General features: G+C 46.2%; 1 protein-coding gene across 2 annotated transcripts in view; it reads left to right on the forward strand.

Annotated features, from left to right (window-relative positions):
- The window catches only part of Thsd4 (thrombospondin type 1 domain containing 4), a 585674-nt gene that overhangs the window by 268368 nt on the left and 294304 nt on the right, over positions 1-23002 (forward strand). For both annotated transcript variants that reach the window (XM_075965642.1, XM_075965643.1), the window contains exon 7: positions 21185-21321. In XM_075965642.1, coding sequence (XP_075821757.1) covers positions 21185-21321 — 137 coding nt within the window. The remainder of the gene's footprint in view (positions 1-21184; positions 21322-23002) is intronic.

The raw sequence follows: 23002 nt of genomic DNA on the forward strand, positions 1-23002 counted from the left end.
CATCTGATTTTCCATAGCTTTGTCCTGGAAAAATGCAGTCTTGATGGGGCGGGGTTAGGAGAGAGCCATCATCCAGTCCATAACTCAGAGTATAAGGGCGGACAGATCCTCTGTCATAAACAGGAATAGCACATGGGTCATGTTGCCTCTGCTGCTTCTGGGTTATTTACTGGGACCGATTCCAGAAACCCGTGTCCGTGATTCTGGCCCAGGCAACCCTTTTTATCTTATTTAAGCCACTCACTCATTCCCGACCCACATCAACATGTGTCTAACTCATTTACTTTCTTGCATCGGCATGGGTGAGGTCAGCATCCTGCCATGTCCAGATTTTATGGGCTGCATTCGCAAAGCTGCTCCTGTTGAACAGGGCTATCGTATAGTTCTTTCCCTAAAATAGCACTGGAGCCCGAGAGATGAAGGCCTAGTGCTAAACTTGGCATGAACTTGGCAAGTCTGAGTGGATCTGACACCAAGCCCAGATGTTACCGGTTGGCTGTCCAAGAACAGACTTGAGCTCTTGTGTGCAGGGGCACTCCTCCACACTTACCTGAAACTCTCTCCCCACGAGGATCCCAAGGATGTGCAGTTGCAGGAATAGCTTGAACCTTACCTCCTGCCACCCTCCTGTCATCTGCCCAGCGGCCCCTCTCTCACTGATCAAATGGGAAGCTCCCGGGAGCCTAAAGCCCCCACACCAGGCACATCAGGCTGTCCTAGAAAGAGTTGTTTTGCTTCCCACTTGTGCAGAATTCCTGGAAAGACAGTAAAGAGCTATGTATGTTGTGTCCCTTTTGAAGAGAGACGAGAGGGACCTGCCACCCATGGCCCCAGCAGAGAAGGAGTCTATTTCTGAGACTGAGACTTAAGGTTATCTTTTACATTTGAAAGTTAATTTTTATTTTTAATTAAACCTGTACATACCTTAGAGTAAGTTAGCTCTGAACCTCTGACCCTTCTCCAATACTTAGCACTTATCTATCTATCTATCTATCTATCTATCTATCTATCTATCTATCTATCTATCTATCTATTGTCTTACTATGAAGGCTGGCCTCAAACTCACGATCCTCCTGTCTCAGCCTCCTGAGTGATGGGATTGCAGGTGTGTTGCCTGTGCAATCTGTCTGGGTGGGACTTCGTTCATCCCAATCTTTAGTGTTCTCTGCTTCCTCTTACCTTAGATCTTTTGTCTCCCAGGTACCACATCTCCACATTCTTGGGTTTAGTCCTTAATTGTGAGAGAATGCATTGGTGTGGGATGTCCTTCTGCATATATGTTGCTTTTATTGGTTGATGAATAAAGCTGTTTTCACCAATGGCTTAGCAGAGTAAAGCTAGGCTAAAAATCTGAACAGAGATAGAGATAGATAGATAGATAGATAGATAGATAGATAGATAGATAGATAGATAGATAGATAGATAGATAGATAGATAGAATAGGTAGAGTCAAGGAAATGCCATGTAGCTGCCAACGGAGAAAGAGGTATGAATATTACCGGCAAGCCAGAAGCCTCATGGTAAAATATAAACTAATAGGAATGGATTAATTTATAGAGCTAGCCAGTAAGAAGCTGAAGCCTCTGAATGATTATTTCATAAGTGGCTATGGGAACTAGTGAGCGGGAGAGAAAATGGTCCAAGGGGACCCGCGGGACAGAGAAAACTCCCAGCCACAATGCACCCTCCAGTAAAAGTCCCTGAGAGGCAAACTACATTCTGAAATACTTTGTTTCCCTTAGGGATGCACTATGTGACTGGGTCTAGACTTCTAATTTTGATGTTATTTTCTTCAAAAATTATAATGTATGTTCAATTATCATCCAAATTTCAAGCTACTGTTGAGAACTCTGATGTGTCTTTTTTTGGTGTGCCTTTTCTGTCTTGGAGGCTGAGGTTGTCTTTTGGTGGTGTGCCTCTTCTGTCTTGGAGGCTGAGGTTGTCTTTTGTTGGTGTGCCTCTGCCGACTTGGATGCTGTGGTTGACTTTGTCCTAAGTGTCCTGAGATTTTGCAATGATATGCCCTAGTGTGAGGTTATTTCTGTCCATGAAAGATGCTACTCTCTGGGTCTCATGTGCCCTCAGAAGTCATGTGAAATAGGCCAAGAGTGCAAGGTCCTAGCACTCTAAAACCAGGCCATTTCTCAAAGTTGTGTTTGCACTGAGCAGCTTTGCGGTGGGAGATGGGTCTCCTTGGGGATGAAGAATGGACTGTCCACTGCACCCAGTAGAGGCAGTGGATCCCTTTAGCTCGGTGTTCCCCAGCTGCATTGCACACCACTGTGTACCGAGTATCCCATGAACCTCTACTCACTGCACATGTGGGCCATGAGACCAAGAGAGACTGAACAAACCTGCTTCTGGTCCATCCCTCGCACCCTTGATCCCTGGCATGAGAGTCTTCTCTCTTCTCTTTGTACTCATCAAAGCTAACTTACTGATTGTAACGGAGTGAAACTCAAGTCCCACTTCTGACACCATCTCCCCCTGGACCTAGGGAAGCTTTCTTGAGCTGTGTATTTGCTGATTGCCTGTAAATCTGGGAAGGTAACTGTTTCTGCACCTCCTGCATTTTAAAATTTACATCTTATAAACTCACCAACTGAGTGGCTTTTGGTATATTAAGATTATATATGTGTAGTATCTCCATTATAGAAACTGCAGAGAATTCCCATCTCTGAAGAAAAAGTTCATCTCTGTCAGCAGCACCCTCTCTCTAGCCCCCACAACCGCCAATCTACTTTGCCTCTGAAGAACATTTCATGTAAATGGGATTATACATCGTGTGACTTTATATGACTGACTTCATTCACTTAGCATATGTTTTCAAGATTTATCCGTGCTGAAGGATGTTTGAGTTCCGCCTTCCTTTGAACTGGGAGATGATGCTCCACTGAATAGAAATGGCGTATTTTCCTAGTCATTTATCAGCTAGATGATATTTGGGTTGTTTCAGCTTTTAGCTTTAATGAATAATGTTCCTGTTATAATCTGAATGTCCACCCCCCAAAATTCATATGTTAGAATCTAATATCCAATGTGACGGCATCGAGAAATGAAACTTTAGAAAGTACTGTTGTTTTGCTGAGGTGTGTCAGTGTAGTGGTGGGAGGTGGTGTTCACACTGAGGTGTGTCAGTGTAGTGGGGGAGGTGGTGTTCACACTGAGGTGTGTCAGTGTAGTGGGGGAGGTGGTGTTCACACTGAGGTGTGTCAGTGTAGTGGTGGGAGGTGGTGTTCACACTGAGGTGTGTCAGTGTAGTGGAGGAGGTGGTGTTCACACTGAGGTGTGTCAGTGTAGTGGTGGGGGGAGGTGGTGTTCACACTGAGGTGTGTCAGTGTAGTGGGGGAGGTGGTGTTCACACTGAGGTGTGTCAGTGTAGTGGAGGAGGTGGTGTTCACACTGAGGTGTGTCAATGTAGTGGGGGAGGTGGTGTTCACACTGAAGTGTGTCAGTGTAGTGGGGGAGTTGTGTTCACACTGAGGTGTGTCAGTGTAGTAGAGGAGGTGGTATTCACACTGAGGTGTGTCAGTGTAGTGGTGGGGGGAGGTGGTGTTCACACTGAGGTGTGTCAGTGTAGTGGGGGAGGTGGTGTTCACACTGAGGTGTGTCAGTGTAGTGGAGGAGGTGGTGTTCACACTGAGGTGTGTCAGTGTAGTGGGGGGAGGTGGTGTTCACACTGAGGTGTGTCAGTGTAGTGGGGGGAGGTGGTGTTCACACTGAGGTGTGTCAGTGTAGTGGAGGAGGTAGTGTTCACACTGAGGTGTGTCAGTGTAGTGGGGGAGTTGTGTTCACACTGAGGTGTGTCAGTGTAGTGGGGGGAGGTGGTATTCACACTGAGGTGTGTCAGTGTAGTGGAGGAGTTGGTGTTCACACTGAGGTGTGTCAGTGTAGTGGGGGAGGTGGTGTTCACACTGAGGTGTGTCAGTGTAGTGGAGGAGGTGGTGTTCACACTGAGGTGTGTCAGTGTAGTGGAGGAGTTGTGTTCACACTGAGGTGTGTCAGTGTAGTGGAGAAGTTGGTGTTCACACTGAGGTGTGTCAGTGTAGTGGGGGGAGGTGGTGTTCACACTGAGGTGTGTCAGTGTAGTGGAGGAGTTGGTGTTCACACTGAGGTGTGTCAGTGTAGTGGTGGGGGGAGGTGGTGTTCACACTGAGGTGTGTCAGTGTAGTGGAGGAGGTGGTGTTCACACTGAGGTGTGTCAGTGTAGTGGTGGGGGGAGGTGGTGTTCACACTGAGTGTGTCAGTGTAGTGGAGGAGTTGTGTTCACACTGAGGTGTGTCAGTGTAGTGGAGGAGGTGGTGTTCACACTGAGGTGTGTCAGTGTAGTGGAGGAGTTGTGTTCACACTGAGGTGTGTCAGTGTAGTGGAGAAGTTGGTGTTCACACTGAGGTGTGTCAGTGTAGTGGGGGAGGTAGTGTTCACACTGAGGTGTGTCAGTGTAGTGGAGGAGTTGTGTTCACACTGAGGTGTGTCAGTGTAGTGGTGGGAGGTGGTGTTCACACTGAGGTGTGTCAGTGTAGTGGGGGAGGTGGTGTTCACACTGAGGTGTGTCAGTGTAGTGGAGGAGGTGGTGTTCACACTGAGGTGTGTCAGTGTAGTGGAGAAGTTGGTGTTCACACTGAGGTGTGTCAGTGTAGTGGGGGGAGGTGGTGTTCACACTGAGGTGTGTCAGTGTAGTGGAGGAGTTGGTGTTCACACTGAGGTGTGTCAGTGTAGTGGTGGGGGGAGGTGGTGTTCACACTGAGGTGTGTCAGTGTAGTGGAGGAGGTGGTGTTCACACTGAGGTGTGTCAGTGTAGTGGTGGGGGGAGGTGGTGTTCACACTGAGTGTGTCAGTGTAGTGGAGGAGTTGTGTTCACACTGAGGTGTGTCAGTGTAGTGGAGGAGGTGGTGTTCACACTGAGGTGTGTCAGTGTAGTGGAGGAGTTGTGTTCACACTGAGGTGTGTCAGTGTAGTGGAGAAGTTGGTGTTCACACTGAGGTGTGTCAGTGTAGTGGGGGGAGGTGGTGTTCACACTGAGGTGTGTCAGTGTAGTGGAGGAGTTGGTGTTCACACTGAGGTGTGTCAGTGTAGTGGTGGGGGGAGGTGGTGTTCACACTGAGGTGTGTCAGTGTAGTGGAGGAGGTGGTGTTCACACTGAGGTGTGTCAGTGTAGTGGTGGGGGGAGGTGGTGTTCACACTGAGGTGTGTCAGTGTAGTGGGGGAGGTAGTGTTCAAACTGAGTTGTGTTAGTGTAGTGGAGGAGGTGGTGTTCACACTGAGGTGTGTCAGTGTAGTGGGGGAGGTGGTGTTCACACTGAGGTGTGTCAGTGTAGTGGGGGAGGTGGTGTTCACACTGAGGTGTGTTAGTGTAGTGGAGGAGGTGGTGTTCACACTGAGGTGTGTCAGTGTAGTGGAGGAGGTGGTGTTCACACTGAGGTGTGTCAGTGTAGTGGGGGGAGGTGGTGTTCACACTGAGGTGTGTCAGTGTAGTGGTGGGAGGTGGTGTTCACACTGAGGTGTGTCAGTGTAGTGGGGGGAGGTGGTGTTCACACTGAGGTGTGTCAGTGTAGTGGTGGGAGGTGGTGTTCACACTGAAGTGTGTCAGTGTAGTGGGGGAGGTGGTGTTCACACTGAGGTGTGTCAGTGTAGTGGTGGGAGGTGGTGTTCACACTGAGGTGTGTCAGTGTAGTGGAGGAGGTGGTGTTCACACTGAGGTGTGTCAGTGTAGTGGAGGAGGTGGTGTTCACACTGAGGTGTGTCAGTGTAGTGGGGGGAGGTGGTGTTCACACTGAGGTGTGTCAGTGTAGTGGAGGAGTTGGTGTTCACACTGAGGTGTGTCAGTGTAGTGGTGGGGGGAGGTAGTGTTCACACTGAGGTGTGTCAGTGTAGTGGTGGGGGGAGGTGGTGTTCACACTGAGGTGTGTCAGTGTAGTGGTGGGGGGAGGTGGTGTTCACACTGAGGTGTGTCAGTGTAGTGGTGGGGGGAGGTGGTGTTCACACTGAGGTGTGTCAGTGTAGTGGGGGAGTTGTGTTCACACTGAGGTGTGTCAGTGTAGTGGGGGAGGTAGTGTTCACACTGAGGTGTGTCAGTGTAGTGGGGGAGTTGTGTTCACACTGAGGTGTGTCAGTGTAGTGGAGGAGGTGGTGTTCACACTGAGGTGTGTCAGTGTAGTGGAGGAGGTAGTGTTCACACTGAGGTGTGTCAGTGTAGTGGAGGAGGTAGTGTTCACACTGAGGTGTGTCAGTGTAGTGGAGGAGTTGTGTTCACACTGAGGTGTGTCAGTGTAGTGGGGGAGTTGTGTTCACACTGAAGTGTGTCAGTGTAGTGGAGGAGTTGTGTTCACACTGAGGTGTGTCAGTGTAGTGGGGGAGTTGTGTTCACACTGAGGTGTGTCAGTGTAGTGGGGGGAGGTGGTGTTCACACTGAGGTGTGTCAGTGTAGTGGGGGGAGGTGGTGTTCACACTGAGGTGTGTCAGTGTAGTGGAGGAGGTAGTGTTCACACTGAGGTGTGTCAGTGTAGTGGAGGAGGTAGTGTTCACACTGAGGTGTGTCAGTGTAGTGGAGGAGGTAGTGTTCACACTGAGGTGTGTCAGTGTAGTGGTGGGGGGAGGTGGTGTTCACACTGAGGTGTGTCAGTGTAGTGGAGGAGTTGGTGTTCACACTGAGGTGTGTCAGTGTAGTGGTGGGGGGAGGTAGTGTTCACACTGAGGTGTGTCAGTGTAGTGGTGGGGGGAGGTGGTGTTCACACTGAGGTGTGTCAGTGTAGTGGTGGGGGGAGGTGGTGTTCACACTGAGGTGTGTCAGTGTAGTGGTGGGGGGAGGTGGTGTTCACACTGAGGTGTGTCAGTGTAGTGGGGGAGTTGTGTTCACACTGAGGTGTGTCAGTGTAGTGGGGGAGGTAGTGTTCACACTGAGGTGTGTCAGTGTAGTGGGGGAGTTGTGTTCACACTGAGGTGTGTCAGTGTAGTGGAGGAGGTGGTGTTCACACTGAGGTGTGTCAGTGTAGTGGAGGAGGTAGTGTTCACACTGAGGTGTGTCAGTGTAGTGGAGGAGGTAGTGTTCACACTGAGGTGTGTCAGTGTAGTGGAGGAGTTGTGTTCACACTGAGGTGTGTCAGTGTAGTGGGGGAGTTGTGTTCACACTGAAGTGTGTCAGTGTAGTGGAGGAGTTGTGTTCACACTGAGGTGTGTCAGTGTAGTGGGGGAGTTGTGTTCACACTGAAGTGTGTCAGTGTAGTGGAGGAGTTGTGTTCACACTGAGGTGTGTCAGTGTAGTGGGGGAGTTGTGTTCACACTGAGGTGTGTCAGTGTAGTGGGGGGAGGTGGTGTTCACACTGAGGTGTGTCAGTGTAGTGGGGGGAGGTGGTGTTCACACTGAGGTGTGTCAGTGTAGTGGAGGAGGTAGTGTTCACACTGAGGTGTGTCAGTGTAGTGGAGGAGGTAGTGTTCACACTGAGGTGTGTCAGTGTAGTGGAGGAGGTAGTGTTCACACTGAGGTGTGTCAGTGTAGTGGTGGGGGGAGGTGGTGTTCACACTGAGGTGTGTCAGTGTAGTGGAGGAGGTAGTGTTCACACTGAGGTGTGTCAGTGTAGTGGTGGGGGGAGGTAGTGTTCACACTGAAGTGTGTCAGTGTGGTGGTGGGAGGTGGTGTTCACACTGAGGTGTGTCAGTGTAGTGGTGGGAGGTGGTGTTCACACTGAGGTGTGTCAGTGTAGTGGAGGAGGTGGTGTTTACACTGCAGTGTGTCAGTGTAGTGGGGGAGGTGGTGTTCACACTGAGGTGTGTCAGTGTAGTGGAGGAGGTGGTGTTTACACTGCAGTGTGTCAGTGTAGTGTGGGGGGAGGTGGTACCTTAAAGATTAATGCCTTTCTTCTGAGACACGATTGGTTCTTGCAGGAATGGATTTGCTCTCTCAGAGAGGTTTGTTCTAGCTTTGTTCCTGTTGCTATGATAAAAGAACACTGGCAAAAAGCAGCCCAGGGGAGGAAAGGGTTGACTGACTCACAATTCCAGGTCATAGCCTGGCACAGAGGGAAAGCGGAGTGGGGATTTAAGCAGCTGGTCACATCCCAGTGGCAGTCAAGCGCAGAGAGAGAATACGTACGTGCTTGCTGTGGACTTGGCCAGCTCTCTAGAACTCAGCCTGGCACGGTGCTGCCCATATTTAGGGTGGGTCCTTCTATCTCCGTCATAATGGAGACAGACGCCACACAGGTGCCCACAGGTCTAGCGAGTGCCTCATTAATAGTCTCCTCCCAGAAGCTTCTCATTGTGTAGACAGTGGGAACTGACCTGCTCCGGGTGTTCGAAGGCCTTGTGCGGTGGTGCACACTACTTTCCCATTCAGTCCTATCCCGTTTTCTTTCATGTTTTTAGGGGTTCTCTTCCTGATGGATTAACCCTTTTACCTGTGAAAGGTGACTAGTGGCAGTTTCAAGTCCATTGTTGGGTGTTTTCTACTCTCAGCTCTTTTGGGGGGCCCAGTATCCAGTTTCCCAAATAAATTACATGGAACCTTATTATTACTTACAAATGCCCTGCCTTAGCTTGGCTAATTTCTGGCCAGCTTTTCTTAACTTATCCTGTCTACCTTTTGCCTCTGGGCTTTTACCTTTCTCTATTTCTGTGTATCTTTTCTTCCTTCTTATGCTATGTAGCTGGGTGGCTGGCCCCTTCTTTTCTCACACCTTGATTTTTTTCTTCCTCTTATTCCCTCTGCCTGCCAGCCCCACCTATCCTTTCTCTGCCCAGCTAGCTCTTTATCAGACAAATCAGGTGTTTTAGACAGACAAATTAACCCAACTTCACAGAGTTAAACACATGTAACATAAAAGAATGCAACACATCCTTGCATCATTAAACAAAATGTTCCACAGCATAAACAAATGTGACGCATCTTAATATTCTACAACAGTCCGTTTTGTCCAGAATTAAGATAGCCGTTAAGATAGGGACACTCCAAAGGTGGTGCACACCTTTAATCTCAGTGCTTAGGAGGCAGAGACACATGAATCTCTGAGTTCGAGGCCAGCCTGGTCTTCAGAGTGAGTTGCAGGACAGCCAGAGCTCTGCAGAGAAACCCTGTCTCAACACCCCCTCTAGATAGCTGCTCTAGATGTCTTGGCCAGCATCTGAATTGTGTTGTGTGCAGGTTGATTTCCAGAGCATGAGGCAGCTGTCCTGGAAAGTGTAGCTGTCACTTCAGAGTGATTGTCTTCAGGTCCCCACTGTCCCCTCTTTCCAAAGCGTCCCCTGGAGATTCTGAACTGCTAAGCTTCAATTCCCAGTTAAGACCAGCTTTCTTGGGAACTTCTGTTTCCTGGATTTTGAAATACAACTGTTAACTCTTCTCTGTTGTCTTTGTATTTTTGAGTTTGTATATAATATAGAGTATATATTATGTATTTGTATCTGGTGTGTGTGTGTGTGTGTGTGTGTGTGTGTAATACATAAGTGCACAGAGGCCAGAGGTTGATGCTAGATGTCTTACCCCTTCACTGTTTTTCGTTTTTTTTAAATATTTATTTATTTATTATGTATACAATATTCTTTCTGCGTTGTGCCTGCAGGCCAGAAGAGGGCACCAGACCTCATTACAGATGGTTGTGAGCCACCATGTGGTTGCTGGAAATTGAACTCAGGACCTTTGGAAGAGCAGGCAATGCTCTTAACCTCTGAGCCATCTCTCCAGCACCCTGTTTTTCGTTTTTTGTTTTTGAGACAGGCTCTCTCACTGAACCCAGAGTGTCATGATTGGTTTGACTGCCTGGTGGGGAACTCGGGTGAGCCTGGAGTTCCCTTCTCAGCACTGGAGTTGTAGACACCCAGGTTTTAAGTGAGTGCTGGGACCCAAGCTCAGGTTCTCATGCTTTTGTGGCTGAGCATCTCCCCAGCTCTGGGTTTATTAGTTAAAAAACAAACAAACAAACAAAAAACAGAAACAAAACTATTGTGCTAGTGGATCTTTCCAAGAAGATAGAGCTCAGTAAGTAATTTAAATCTTTCAGATGCATTAGTAGGTCAGTTCTTCAGCTATTGGCTGCTCTTTTCAGATGCATTAGTAGGTCAGTTCTTCAGCTATTGGCTGCTCTTTCTAAGTAGTCTAGATCTTATATGTTTGTGAGCATTTTTCTTCTGACCAGAGGACTTTTTTTTCTTTTTCTTTTAGCCTGGAATGCTTTTTATTTTAATTTCTTAATTTCAATTTACATTCTAGCCACAGCTCTCCCTCCCATCCCTCCTTCCACCCCTCTTGCCTCCCCCTCACAGCCCTCCCATCCACTCTTCCCAATGGGTAAGGGCTCCCATGGGGAGTCAACAAAGTCTGGCACATTAAGTTGGGCCAGGACCAAGCCCCTCCCCGCTGCACTAAGGCTGAGCATGGCATCCCACCATAGGGAATGGGCTTCAACAAGCTAGTTCCTGCACAACCAGGGGACTTTTTAATACCAGGGATTCTGCTTCCTGGTAATACCCTAACTACAGCTAAGGAGAATGCTTGTATTTGGGGTATATTATCTTGCAGTTTTTCCCTTTGTGGTGATGGGACGGAGCCAAGGCTTCCTTTCTGCCAGGCAGATACTCTAGCACTCAGCTCCCACCCCACCCAGGATTATCTTTCATTTTAGCTGTGGGGTCTGGACACCATGGGCTTAAGCAAGATTGCTCATCACTTTCCAGATATGTCCCCCAGACTGACAGTTCTTGAGAACAGTGGCTCCAAACTTGGAGATGGACGGGGCTTCATCCCCAGGGTTCCACCCTCCGGAGGTCTGGGAACCTCCTTGAAGAGTCTGCTTTTCAGCAAGTTCCCAACTGGTACCCGATGCTGAGGGACCACCACAGACAAACCCTGAACCACTCTTCTCAAGGGTAAAGGGTCAAGGGCTCTCCATGGCATCCAGGGGAGCATTGGGAAGCAGAGGTGAACAGAAAGGGGGAGGAACAGGCAGGAGGGATGTGCGAAAGAAATGTGTGCCCATTGGCACTTAACCCGCAGCTGGTAGTTGGTGACTCCTTTTTTGATTCTTTCTTCTTCCCTGCACTATTAATCCATGGCGAATCTGCTCAGAAAGAAACCTCCCGGTATCGGAACTGCAATATTTTGTTTTTAGTAGTGCTGGGATTGAGTGTTGGGATCTCCACATGTTAAACATATATGTTGTTCAGTCACTGAGCTCCACAGTCCTAAAATTATACTTCTTCTATTCCAGAGAGAGAAATCAGAATACCGGCCTCTTGTTTCCCAGACGTCCTCTGAGCCCTTCACCGATTTAAAATAGATGCCTCGTTTAGAACTTGAAAGGCATTGGGGACACTGTGTGTGTTGGGTGTAATATATATGCAGGGAGCAGAGGAGCCTGGGTGGAGCCCAGAAGCTCTAGGATGCTCTCTGAGGCAACAGGACATGAGGTGGCATTCTCAGGAAGTCACGTGAGCTCTAGGGTGCAGATCTGAGAAGAAGGGGTCACCATGTAAGCCACAGGAGCAGGGGTCTAGCCCAGTGCCGGGTTGGAGCTGTAGGGAGAATGAGTCCAGGCCTGAGGCCATCCCTCTGGGTTGTTTCCATTTGGCGATTCTGTCGTAACTGTCTCTTGTTTAACTCCCCCCCGCCCCCTTCTCTGTCTTAGTCAGGGTGACTGTTGCTGGGATGAAACACCATGACCAGAAACAACCTGGGGAGGAAAGGGTTTATTTGGTTTACGCTTCTGCATCACTGTTCATCACAGATGGGAGTCAGGACAGGAACTCAAACAGGGCAGGAACCCGAGTCAGGAGCTGATGCAGAGGCCATGGAGGGTGCTGCTTACTGGCTTGCTTCCCATTATCGGCTCAGCCTCTCTCTCTCTCTCTCTCTCTCTCTCTCTCTCTCTCTCTCTCTCTCTCTCTCTCTCTCTCTCTCTTTCTCTCTCTCTCCCTCTCCCTCCCTCCCTTCTTCTCTTTTCTTCTTAAACATTTATTTATTTTCCTAACTTTCTTTTCATTTATTTTTTTGTGTCTTTCACATCATGTCTACCAATCCCACCCATCTCCCCCTTCCAAATAAAATACAATTTAAGAGAAAAAAAGGGGAAGAAAAGGAAGAAGGGGAAAAGTTCATTGTGGACATTGTAGTGTGACAGTGGGTCAAGCAGTAACCCCCTTTATCCATACACTTTTATATGCAGACATTTATCGCAAAGAATCATAAGTTTGGTTCAAGACCTCTGGTTTCTGCTGTGCCATCGATGCTGGGCCCTCACTGGGACTCTTGGTTTTTCGAGACAGGGTTTCTCTGTGGCTTTGGAGCCTGTCCTGGAACTCGCTCTGTGGACCATGCTGGCTTCAAACTCACAGAGATCCCTCTGCTTCTCCCTCCCAAGTGCTGGGATTAAAGGCATCTTCCTGGCTATCCCTTTGCTGCCCTGTGTCATCAAGATCCTTTGGTCTGGGGTCCACAGGACTAACACCCGCCAACCTCCCCTGTGCTCCAGCAGATCACAGAGTGGGTGTTGGGGTGGACCAGCACATAACCCTGGTTCTGGGCCTGGTTGCAGGGTTTGTCATCCAGCCTGGGTTAGCTCTCCAGCATTGCCTTGGCTAGTTAACCCCTGCAGCAATGAGCAAGGGTGGGGCCAACTCTCTGACTTTCCTATCCTCAGGGTTGGATCTCCCAGACCTACAACTTCAGGGCAGCTCTACTGTGTTGCCCAGGCAAGGTGTGGGGGCCACTCTCCCCAGTACTGCAGCTGGTGAAGGGCAGGGACAGCTCTGCCACCTGCCCCAGGTGCTGACGGGTGGGCGGAGGAGAAGGGCATCTCTCCCGCGCATGCCTTCACATATCAGAGCAGTAATGGGGACAGCTTTCCAATGCTCAAAACTTCAGGACGGCTCACCCACACCTCCATCAGGATTGGCTCTGCTGTGCTGCCTGGTTGAGGGGCAGGGCCCTCTCTCCTGAGTGGTGCAGCTGGTGGGGGAATAGGCCAAGCTCTACTGCTCTGATGACCTCAGGGCTAGCCCTCCCACCTGCCTCAGGCATTGATGGTGGGGTGGGAGGTGTGTGTGTGTGTGTGTGTGTGTGTGTGTGTGTGTGGTGAGCAGCCTGCTTTCTTAAAGAATCCAGGACTACCAGCCCAGGAAAGGCAACACCAACCATGTGCTGGACCCTGTCCTAGCAATAACTAATTAAGGGAATGCCTTATTCCCAGATCTTATAGAGGAATTTTTCCAATTGAGCTTTCCTTCTTTCAGATAATTCTAGCTTGTGTCAAGTTGACATAAAACTAGGCAGGGCATTCTCCAAATAGCTTTTTATATTGTGGTTGCAAATACCAAGAAATAAAATTGTAGCTGGTGTGGCGGTGCACACCTGCAATCCCAGCACTGGGAGGCAGAGACAGGTGGATCTCTGTGAGTTCGAGACCAGCCTGGTCTACAGAGCAAGTTCCAGGACAGCCAGGGCTACACAGAGAAGCCCTGTCTCAGATTAAAAAAAACATTGCAGTGTACCTAGTCAGTCCTGGCTAGCTCTTCACAGATTGAGGACCCAGAAGAAAGAAATAAAATCAGAAAAGTCATGTGGCTGAGATGGCTCAGTGGTTACGAGTGCATGCCGCTCTTGCAGGGGACCTGTCTTAGCTCTCAGCACGTGTGAGGTGACTCACAACTGCTGTAGCTCCAGCTCCAAGGGATCTGACCTCCTCTTTGACCACTGTGGTCATTGCACTCAGGTGTAGTGTCCACGCAACAAGCCTTGCTCTGGCTTGCACTCCCTTGCTTCCACCTACCTACCTACCCCCTGTTTTTTTCTGTGTTGGATCCAGAACCCAGTACCTCACACCTACCAGCTCAACCCCCATATTTCTTTTTTTTTTTAATTTATTTATTTATTAAAGATTTCTGTCTCTTCCCCGCCACCGCCTCCCATTTCCCTCCCCCTCCCCCAATTAAGTCTCCCCCCAGCCCGAAAAGCAATCAGGGTTCCCTGTCCTGTGGGAAGTCCAAGGAACTCCCACCTCCATCCAGTTAAAGCAATAAAATAATTTAGTTTGGGGAAATCCCCAAAGACATGTCCATCTTGGTGTTCAGTATTCTGTGAGGTTAGTTTTCCAAAGATCACCCAAGCAGGAAAGCAGTCTCTGGGCTTGTAAGCTACATCCCAGCGCTCACAAAGGATTCGACTTTCTCTGAACCCTGTGGTCCCAGAGCCTCCGTCCTTTCCTGTTAGCAGGATCTAGTGGCTATGGAACAGAAGGAAGTTCATTGCTGTGACAGGCAGGCAGCCACTCTAGGGAAAATATGATGTATTGTGTTGTATAGGAAAAAGCCAGTATTACCAAATCCAGTAGTCTGGGTTTTCGACAGAGGCATGACCCTGAACCTGCTGTCTGTGACTAAGCATGGAATTTATATTGTTTTTAAAAACCAGTTTGAAAAATCAGTGTTTGGCTTGGCTGTTTCTTTTAGATGTGAAATATAAATTTTTTCTTTTGGGAACAGCGAGACTGTTTCTCATTATGCAGTTAGCACACACTGAGCATCTGCTGTGTATCAGGTTCTGTGTAAGGTGACAAAAGTACAGAGTCTGAGGTAGGGAATGCTGTTGGCAGGTGACAGATGAGAAGACAAGAAAGCGTAGATTAGTTTTTTTCCTTGTTGCTGCCTCAAAAATAAGAGATAAAACCAACTTAGGAGGGGATGATTTTGTCCTTGCCTGTTGCTTGGGGTGTAGTTGACCATTGTGGGAAAGAGTGTGGAGCAGCTAGTGACATGGTGTCCACAGTCAGGAGACAGAGCAGAAGGCTGGCACCCAGCTCACTTTCTCCTTTGGTTCTTTTGTATCCAGCCCAGGGCCTCAGCCCAGGATGATGCCCTCCACGTCTGGGCAAGGTCTTCTCTCCTCAGTTACATCTCTCCTGAAAGGCGTGTGTCTGCATCCACACCCACGCACGTAAACAAACAAACTTAAGAGCATAAAAATGATACAACCATGTAGGTCTTTTGTTTTTTTAAATTTATTTTTGTTTGTAAGACAAGATTTCACGTGGCCCAAGCAGTCTTCGAACTCACTGTGTGTCCTGGTTTGCTTCCTATAGCTGTAATAAAGACCCCCATGATCAAAAGCAATTTGAGGACGAAGGGGTTTATTTTCACCCTATATACTCCATGTTGAAGGCGAGTTAGGACAGGAACTCAAGCAGAGACTGGAGAAGGTTGCTTACTGGCTTGCTCTCCACGATCACATTGAGTTGCCTTTCTTATTAATTAATTCATTTAAAATTGAACATTTCTCATTTTACATAACAATCCCAGTTCCTACTTCCTCCCCTTCTCCCGTTCCCCCCACTTTTTCCCCCACCTCACCCCTCATCCCCTTCTCAAAGAGGATAAGACTTCACATGGGGAGTCACCAAAGTCTGGCATATCACTTTGGGCAGTACCAAGTCCTCTCCCCATTATATCTAGGGTGAGCAAGGTATCCCTCCAAAGAGAATGGGATTCAAAAAGCCAATTCAAGTACTAAGGATAAATCCTGGTCCCACTGCCAGTGGCCCCACCGACTGCCCCAGTCACACAGCTGTCACCCACATTCAGAGGGCCTTGGTCCTATGCAGGTTTTCTCCGCTGCCAGTCCAGAGTCAATGAGCTCCCATTAGCTCAGGTAAGCTGTTTCAGTGGGTATCCCCATCATGGTCTTGGCCCCTTTGCTCATATTATTGCTCCTCCCTCTCTTTGACTGGACTCCAAAAGCTCGACCCAGTGCTTACCTGTGGATCTGTATCTGCCTCCATCAGTTGCTGGATGAAGGATCTATGATGATAATTAAGGTAGTCATCAATCTGAATACAGGGAAAGGCCAGTTTAGGCACCATCTTTACCATTTCTTTGGCTCTTAGCTGGGGTCATCCTTGTAGATTCCTGTGAATTTCTCTAGTGCCAGGTTTCTTGCTAGCCCTGTAATGGCTCCCTCAACCAAGATATCTCTTTCCTTGTTCTCCCTCTCTGTCCTTCCCCCATCTCAGCCATCCCATTCCCTCATATTCTCCTCTCCTCTCCCCTTCTCCCCTTCCCCTTCCCCCCTCCATTTCCACCCTCCCTTTGCTCCCCCCCCCACTCCCAATTTTCTCAGGAGATCTTGTCTATTTTCCTTTCCCATGGGGATCCATGTATATCTCTCTTAGGGTTCTCCTTCTCACCTAGCTTCTGGGCTTGTTGACTATAGGCTGGTTATTCTTTGCTTTATGTCTAATGAGTGATTTATGTCTTATGAGTGAGTACATATAATGTTTGTCTTTCTGTGTCTGGGCTACCTCACTCAGGATGTGTTTTTTCTAGTTCCATCCATTTGCCTGAAAAATTCAAGATGTCATTTTTTTTTTAATCACTGAGTAGTACTCCACTGTATACCACATTTTCTTTATCCATTCTAAAGCTGAGGGGCATTTAGGTTGTTTGCAGTTTCTGGCTATTACAAATAACACTGCTATGAACACAGTTGAGCAAATGTTCTTGTGGTATAAGTATGAATCTGTTGGGTATATGCCCAAGAATGGTATTGCTGGGTCTTGAGGTAGATTGATTCCCAATTTTCTCAGAAACCACCATACTGAATTCCAAAATGGCTGTATGGGTTTGTGTTCCCACCAGCAATGCTGAAGTGTTCCCCATACTCCACATCCTCTCTAATATAAGCTATCATCGATGTTTTTGATCTTAGTCTGACGGGTGTAAGATGGTGTCTCAGAGTCATTTTGATTTGCATTTACCTTATAGCTAAGGATGTTGGACAGTTCCATAAGTGTCTTTCAGCAATTTGAGATTCTTCTGTAGAGAATTCTCTGTTTAGATCTGCACCCCATTTTTAAATTGGATTATTTGGTATTTTGATGTCTAGTTTTGTTTGTTTGTTTGTTTGTTTGTTTGTTTGTTTGTTTGGTTTCGTTTGGTTTGGTTTTGGTTTTTTGAGACAGGGTTTCTCTGTAGCTTTGGAGCCTGTCCTGGAGCTAGCTCTTATTGACCAGGCTGGCCTCGAACTCACAGAGATCCACCTCCCTCTGCCTCGCGAGTGCTGGGATTAAAGGCATGTGTCACCAACGCTTGGCTGATGTCTAGTTTCTTGAGTTCTTTATATGTTTTAGAGATCAGTTCTCTGTCTGATGTGGGGTTGGTGAAGACTTTTCCCATTCATTTGGCTGCCATTTTGTCTTATTCACTGTGTCCTTTGCTTTATAGAAGATTCTTAGTACCAGGAGGTCCCATTTATTAATTGTTGCTCTCAGTGTCTATTCTACTGGTTTATATTTAGGAAGTGGTCTCTTGTGCTCATGCATTCAAGGCTGATTTCTACTTTCTCTTCTATGAGGTTTAGTGTGGCTGGCTTTATGTTGAGGTGTTTGGATTAGAATTTTGTGCAAGGGGACAGATATGGATCTATTTGGTTTCTTCTACATGTTAACATACAGTTATGCCAGCACCATTTATTTATTGAAGATACTTTCTTTTTTTCCAGTTGTATAATTTTAGCTTCTTTGTAAAAAATCAGATGTTCCTAGGTGTATGGATTAATATCAGTGTCTTTGATTTGATTCCATTGGTCTACCTGTCTGTTTTTATGCCAATACCAAGCTGTTTTCATTGCTGCAGCTCTAGAATAGAGCTTGATGTCAGGGATGGTGATGACTCCAGAAGTTCCTTTATTGTACAGGATTGTACAATTTTCCATGTGAAGTTGAGTATTGTTCTTTCGAGGTTTATGAAAAATTGTGTTAGGATTTTAATGGGGATTACATTGAATCTGTAGATTGCTTTTGGTAAGACTGTCATTTTTATTATGTTGATCCTACATATCCAAGAACATGGGAGATCTTCCCATTTTCTGATGTCTTCTTCAGATTATTTCTTCAAAGACTTAAAGTTTTTGTCATACAGGTCTTTCACTTCTTTGCTTAGTGTTACCACAAGATATTTTATGTTATTTGTGGCTATTGTAAAGGGCGATGTTTCTCTGATTTCTTTCTCAGACCTTTGATCATTTCTCAGGACTGCTGATTTTTTTTTCGAGTTGATCTTGTATCCTGCCACATTACTGAAGGTGTTTATCAGCTGTAGTTCCCTGGTAGAATTTTTGTGGTCACTTATGTATACTATCATATCATCTGCAAATAGTGAAAGTTTGACTTCTTCCTTTCTGATTTGTATCCCCTTGATCTCTGTTTGTTGTCTTATTGCTCTAGCTAGAACTTTGAGTATTATAGTGAGTAGATATGGAGAGAGTGGACAGCTTGTCCCTGATTTTAGTGGAATTACTTTGAGTTGCTCTCCGCTTAATTTGATGTTGGCTGTCAGCTTGCTGTATATTGCTTTTATTATGTTTAGATATGTTTCTTGTATCCGTGATCTCTCCAAAACCTTTATCATGAAGGGATGTTGGATTCTGTTGAAGACTTTTTCAGCATCTAATGAGATGATCATATTTTTTCTTTGATTATTTATATGGTGGATTACATTGACAGATTTTCATATGTTGATCTATCCCTGCATCTCTGGGATGAAGCTGACTTGATCATACTGTATGATTTTTTTTGATGTGTTCTTGGATTTGGTTTGCCAGTATTTTATTGAAAATTTTTGCATCAATGTTCATGAGTAAGATTGGTCTGTAATTCTCTTTCTTAGTTGAATATTTGTGTGGTTTGGGTATCAGGGTAACTGTAGCCTCATAAAAAGAGTTTGGCAGTGTTCCTTCTGTTTCTATTGTGTGGAACAATCGGGGAGTATAGGTATTAGCTGTTCTTTGAAGTTCTGGTAGAATTTTGTGCTGAAACCATCCGGCCTTGGGTTTTTTTTTTTGGGGGGGGGGAGACTTTTAATGACTGCTTCTATTTCCTTAGGGGTTATTGGTCTATTTAAATTGTTCATCTGGTCCTGATTTAATTTTGGTATGTGGTACCTATGCAGAAAATTGTCCATTTCTTTTACATTTTCCAATTTTGTTGAGTACAGGTTTTCATAGTGTGACCTAATGATTCTCTGAATTTCCTCAGTGTTTGTTGTTATACCCCCCTTTCATTTCTGATTTTGTTAATTTGGATATTCTTTCTCTGCATTTTGGTTAGTTTGGATAAGGGTTTGTCTATCTTGTTGATTTTCTCGAAGAACCAGCTTTTTGTTTAATTGATTCTTTGTATTGTTTTCTTTGTTTCTATTTTATTGTTTTCAGCTCTCAATTTGATTATTTCCTGTCATCTACTTCTTCTGGGTGAGTCTGCTTTTTTTTGTTCTAGAGATTTTAGGTGTGCTGTTAATTCACTAGTGTGAGATTTCTCCACTTTCTTTATGTAGGCATTTAGTGCTATGAACTTTCCTCTTAGCACTGCTTTCATTGTGTTCCATAGGTTTGGGTTTGTTGTGAACTAAATTCTAGGAAGTCTTTAATTTCTTTCTTTATTTCTTTCTTGACACACGAGTGATTCACTTGAACACTGTTCAATTTCCATGAGTTTGTAGGCTTTCTGTAATTTAGGTTGTTGAATTCTAACTTTAAGCCACGGTGGTCCTTTAAGATACAGAGGATTATTCCAATTTTTTTTTTTATGTATCTGTTGAGATCTGCTCTGTTACCGAGTATGTGGTCAATTTTAGAGAAGGCTGCATGAAGTGCTGAGAAGAAGGCATATTCTTTTGTGTTTGGGTGAAATGTTCTATAAATGTCTGTTAAGTCTATTTGAGTCCTGACATCTGTTAGTTCTCTTATTTCTCTCTTAAGTTTTTGTCTGGCAGACCTGTCCATTGATGAGAGTGGGGTGTTAAAGTCTCCTGCTATTAGTTTGTGGGGTTTGATGTGTGATTTAAGACTTCTTTGTTTCCTTCCTTCCTTCCTTTCTTCCTTCCTTCCTTCCTTTCTTTTTTTTATTAAGACAGGGTTTCTCTGTAGCTTTGGAGCCTGTCCTGGAACTAGCTCTTGTAGACCAGGCTGGCCCCGAACTCACAGAGATCCGCCTGCCTCTGCCTCCCGAGTGCTGGGATTAAAGTTGTGTGCCACCACCGCCCTGCTCACCCACTTGTTTCTTAGGTCCATTTGATTGGAAAATATTTTCCCATCCTTTTACTTTGGAGGTAATGTCTGCCTTTGAGGTTGAGGTGTGTTTCTTTTATGCAGCAGAAGGATGAATCCTGTTTTCATATCCATTCTGTTAGCCTGTGTCTAACAGGTGAATCAAGTCCGTTGATATTAAGAGATGTTAATGACCAGTGATTGTTAATTCCTACTAGTTTTTGGTGGCAGTGTTTTAGTGTGTTTCCCTTCTTTGGGGATGGCTGGCATGAGGTTATCTGTTGCTTTTGTTTTCATGGGTGCAGCTAACTCCTTTGGGTTAGGCTGGGTTTGTGGATAGTCCAGGACCACCTGCCCAGGGCATCACTGCCCATGGTGTGCTGGGTTCTTCCTCATCAGCCATCTATCAGAAAATCAAAGCCCCACTGACTTGCCTGTAGGGCTATCTGGTGCAGGCATTTTCTCAGTTGAGGTTCCCTCTTCCCAGATGAACCTAACCAGCAGTCTGTGTAACCACGGAGGTGACCTTCAATTCCTACCTTTGGAGTGGTGAGATTGCAGGCGTGTACCACTGTGTCCTGCTTATGCTATGCTAGAGCTCAAACCCAGGGTCTCATGCTTTCTAGGCGAGAGTTCTACCAAATGATCATATCCCCAGTCTCCGTGCAGCTTTTAAGTTCAAGAAAAAACAGCAAAGTTAAAAATTATATGCTCACCAAAATTGCAAATTCATAGACTATAATTACAACAAAAAAATCATGGTAGGGTGTAAAAGTAGAAATTTTATTTACAGTGGTGAGACCTTTAAAAAGTCCTTTCCTTCTTCAGACTGTCCAATGCGGAAGGGCTACGAGTTCTCTACAACTGTAAGGCATACTTGAAAACAGACAGAAAGTAAACTGGTGGCTGCCAGGCTCTGGAGGAAGGAGGAACATGAAGAGCTAACAGGCATGAGGTTTCTTTCTGGGATAATGAAAATATTTTGAAAATTTTTGTGGCAATTGGTTCTACAATCTATGAGTATACTCACCCCACTTTGGTCGAGACAGTTAATTTTATGTTATGTGAAGTTTATCTCCATAAAACTAGGTGGAAGAGCCAGGATTGACTCCACAGAGCTGAGGTCATCCATACTTCATCTTTGTTCTTTTTTTTTTTTAACAGTAAAGGGCAATCGCAAGTGTGAGTTGAACTGCCAAGCAACCGGCTACCGCTTCTACGTGCGACAAGCTGAGAAGGTCATTGATGGCACCCCCTGTGATCAGAATGGCACAGCCATCTGTGTCTCGGGACAGTGCAAGGTAAGGGCCACTGGACTTGGGAGTCTGTGGTGTGGGTATTTAACCTGTGGCTGATGGTTTCGCAGGGCTGAGGTGAGCCAGCTTGTCGGCTCAGAGCGTTTGATCTTTGAGAGTAGCGCCGTGTCATGCTAGATTTTCAATCATTAACCGATTTATTTGCACACTGCATACTTCATAGGGGCCTTGACACTTGACACTGTCTTTCCTGGTGATGTCTGGTGCTCCTCCACCTATGAAGTTCGAGGTTGTGGAAAGGGCATGTCTGTCTTAGTTGGAAATGGACGGCGCCAATGTGTGAATGGCATTTTAAGAGACTGGTCTATTTTATTTTGCCTTCCCCATTTGAGGCAAGCTTCCAGAGGAAAGTTGTTGAGCACCTTTTATAGCAGAAGGTGGACATTAAACAAGAAGTTTCCCACCTCCTCAACCTTCTGAAATCTACTCTATGAATTCTCACCACACATTCCGTGGGGCAGATTTAGTTAAAAATATGCATTTTAGTAAGAGAGCACAGACTTCATAACTGCATGTGTCTCTACCTGGCCCTCTGCCTTCCTTTCGTCTACCAATGGACCTCTGAAGCTAAGGCCTATTTGTTGTCCGTGCAAAACGGGCTGTAATGCTTTTTCAGTTAGTGGGCCAAAGATGGCTGGATTGGCTTTCATTCAAGGAGAAGCCCTTTGGCTATAACGTTTTTGAATGTAAATTTCTCTGTGTTTAATACTAAAGTGAATAAAGTATAATTTATATATCTCTATGTACATCCTCCTCCCTCATTGCCTTCCAAAACAAAAACACAACCAACCCTTCTGTATATGTATTCGTGTGAGTGAATGCAGATGCATGCCTCTTCCACAGCACATGCGTGGAGGAGAGGACAACTCGGTGTCAGTCCTTATCTTCTGCCTTGTTTGGTGACAGGGTTCTGTGTTCTGCTGGTATTCCATCCAGCCTTGCTGGTCCAAGCTTCCCGGGATTCTCCTGCCTCCACCTCCCATCTCACCGTGGGATTACTGTACTCCCACACTTGGCTTTTTATGGACAGTGAGAATCCAAATTCAGACCCCTGCTTGCATAGCAGGTGATTTACCCACTGACCCATCTCTCCAATGCCCATCCCCAGTGGCTTAGAAACTTCTCTTTTAAAAGAACAACTTGTTGGTATGAGTTCTGTCGAGTTTAGCCTTGGTGTCCCATGGTCACAAAGATCCTTGCAGTCTCAGTTTCCCGAATTATATTACAATATTAATCTTCAGAGAAGATGCATCCATTGGTGCTGTTTCCATGAGAAAGTTTCAAATAAAATGTAAAGGCATTTACTACCTGCGGCATTGGTCATATCAGATGGGGAATGAAGGCAGTTGAGAATGACGGAGACAGAGACTCTCCTTCATTTCCCATGTGAATGAAATGTTTTCGGAGGAGCCAAACCTGTAATGGGTCTTTCTTTGGTCTGCCAGCTCCTGACTTTTTATTAATTCCAAATCTTGGCCTTAGCTTTGGCTTATTCCCAGCTAACTCTTAGAACTTAAATTAACCTGTTAATGTTAATCTACATTCTGCCATGTAGCTCCTTCCCTCTCCTCAGTATTATATCTCTGACTTCCTCCATGTCTAGCTGGTAAATCTCTGGCACCTAGATTCTTTCCCAGATATTCTATCTCTCCCTGGAAGTCCCGCC

This window comes from Microtus pennsylvanicus, chromosome 3 (genome assembly GCF_037038515.1).
Source record: "Microtus pennsylvanicus isolate mMicPen1 chromosome 3, mMicPen1.hap1, whole genome shotgun sequence".
In the NCBI taxonomy this organism is placed as follows: Eukaryota; Metazoa; Chordata; class Mammalia; order Rodentia; family Cricetidae; genus Microtus; species Microtus pennsylvanicus.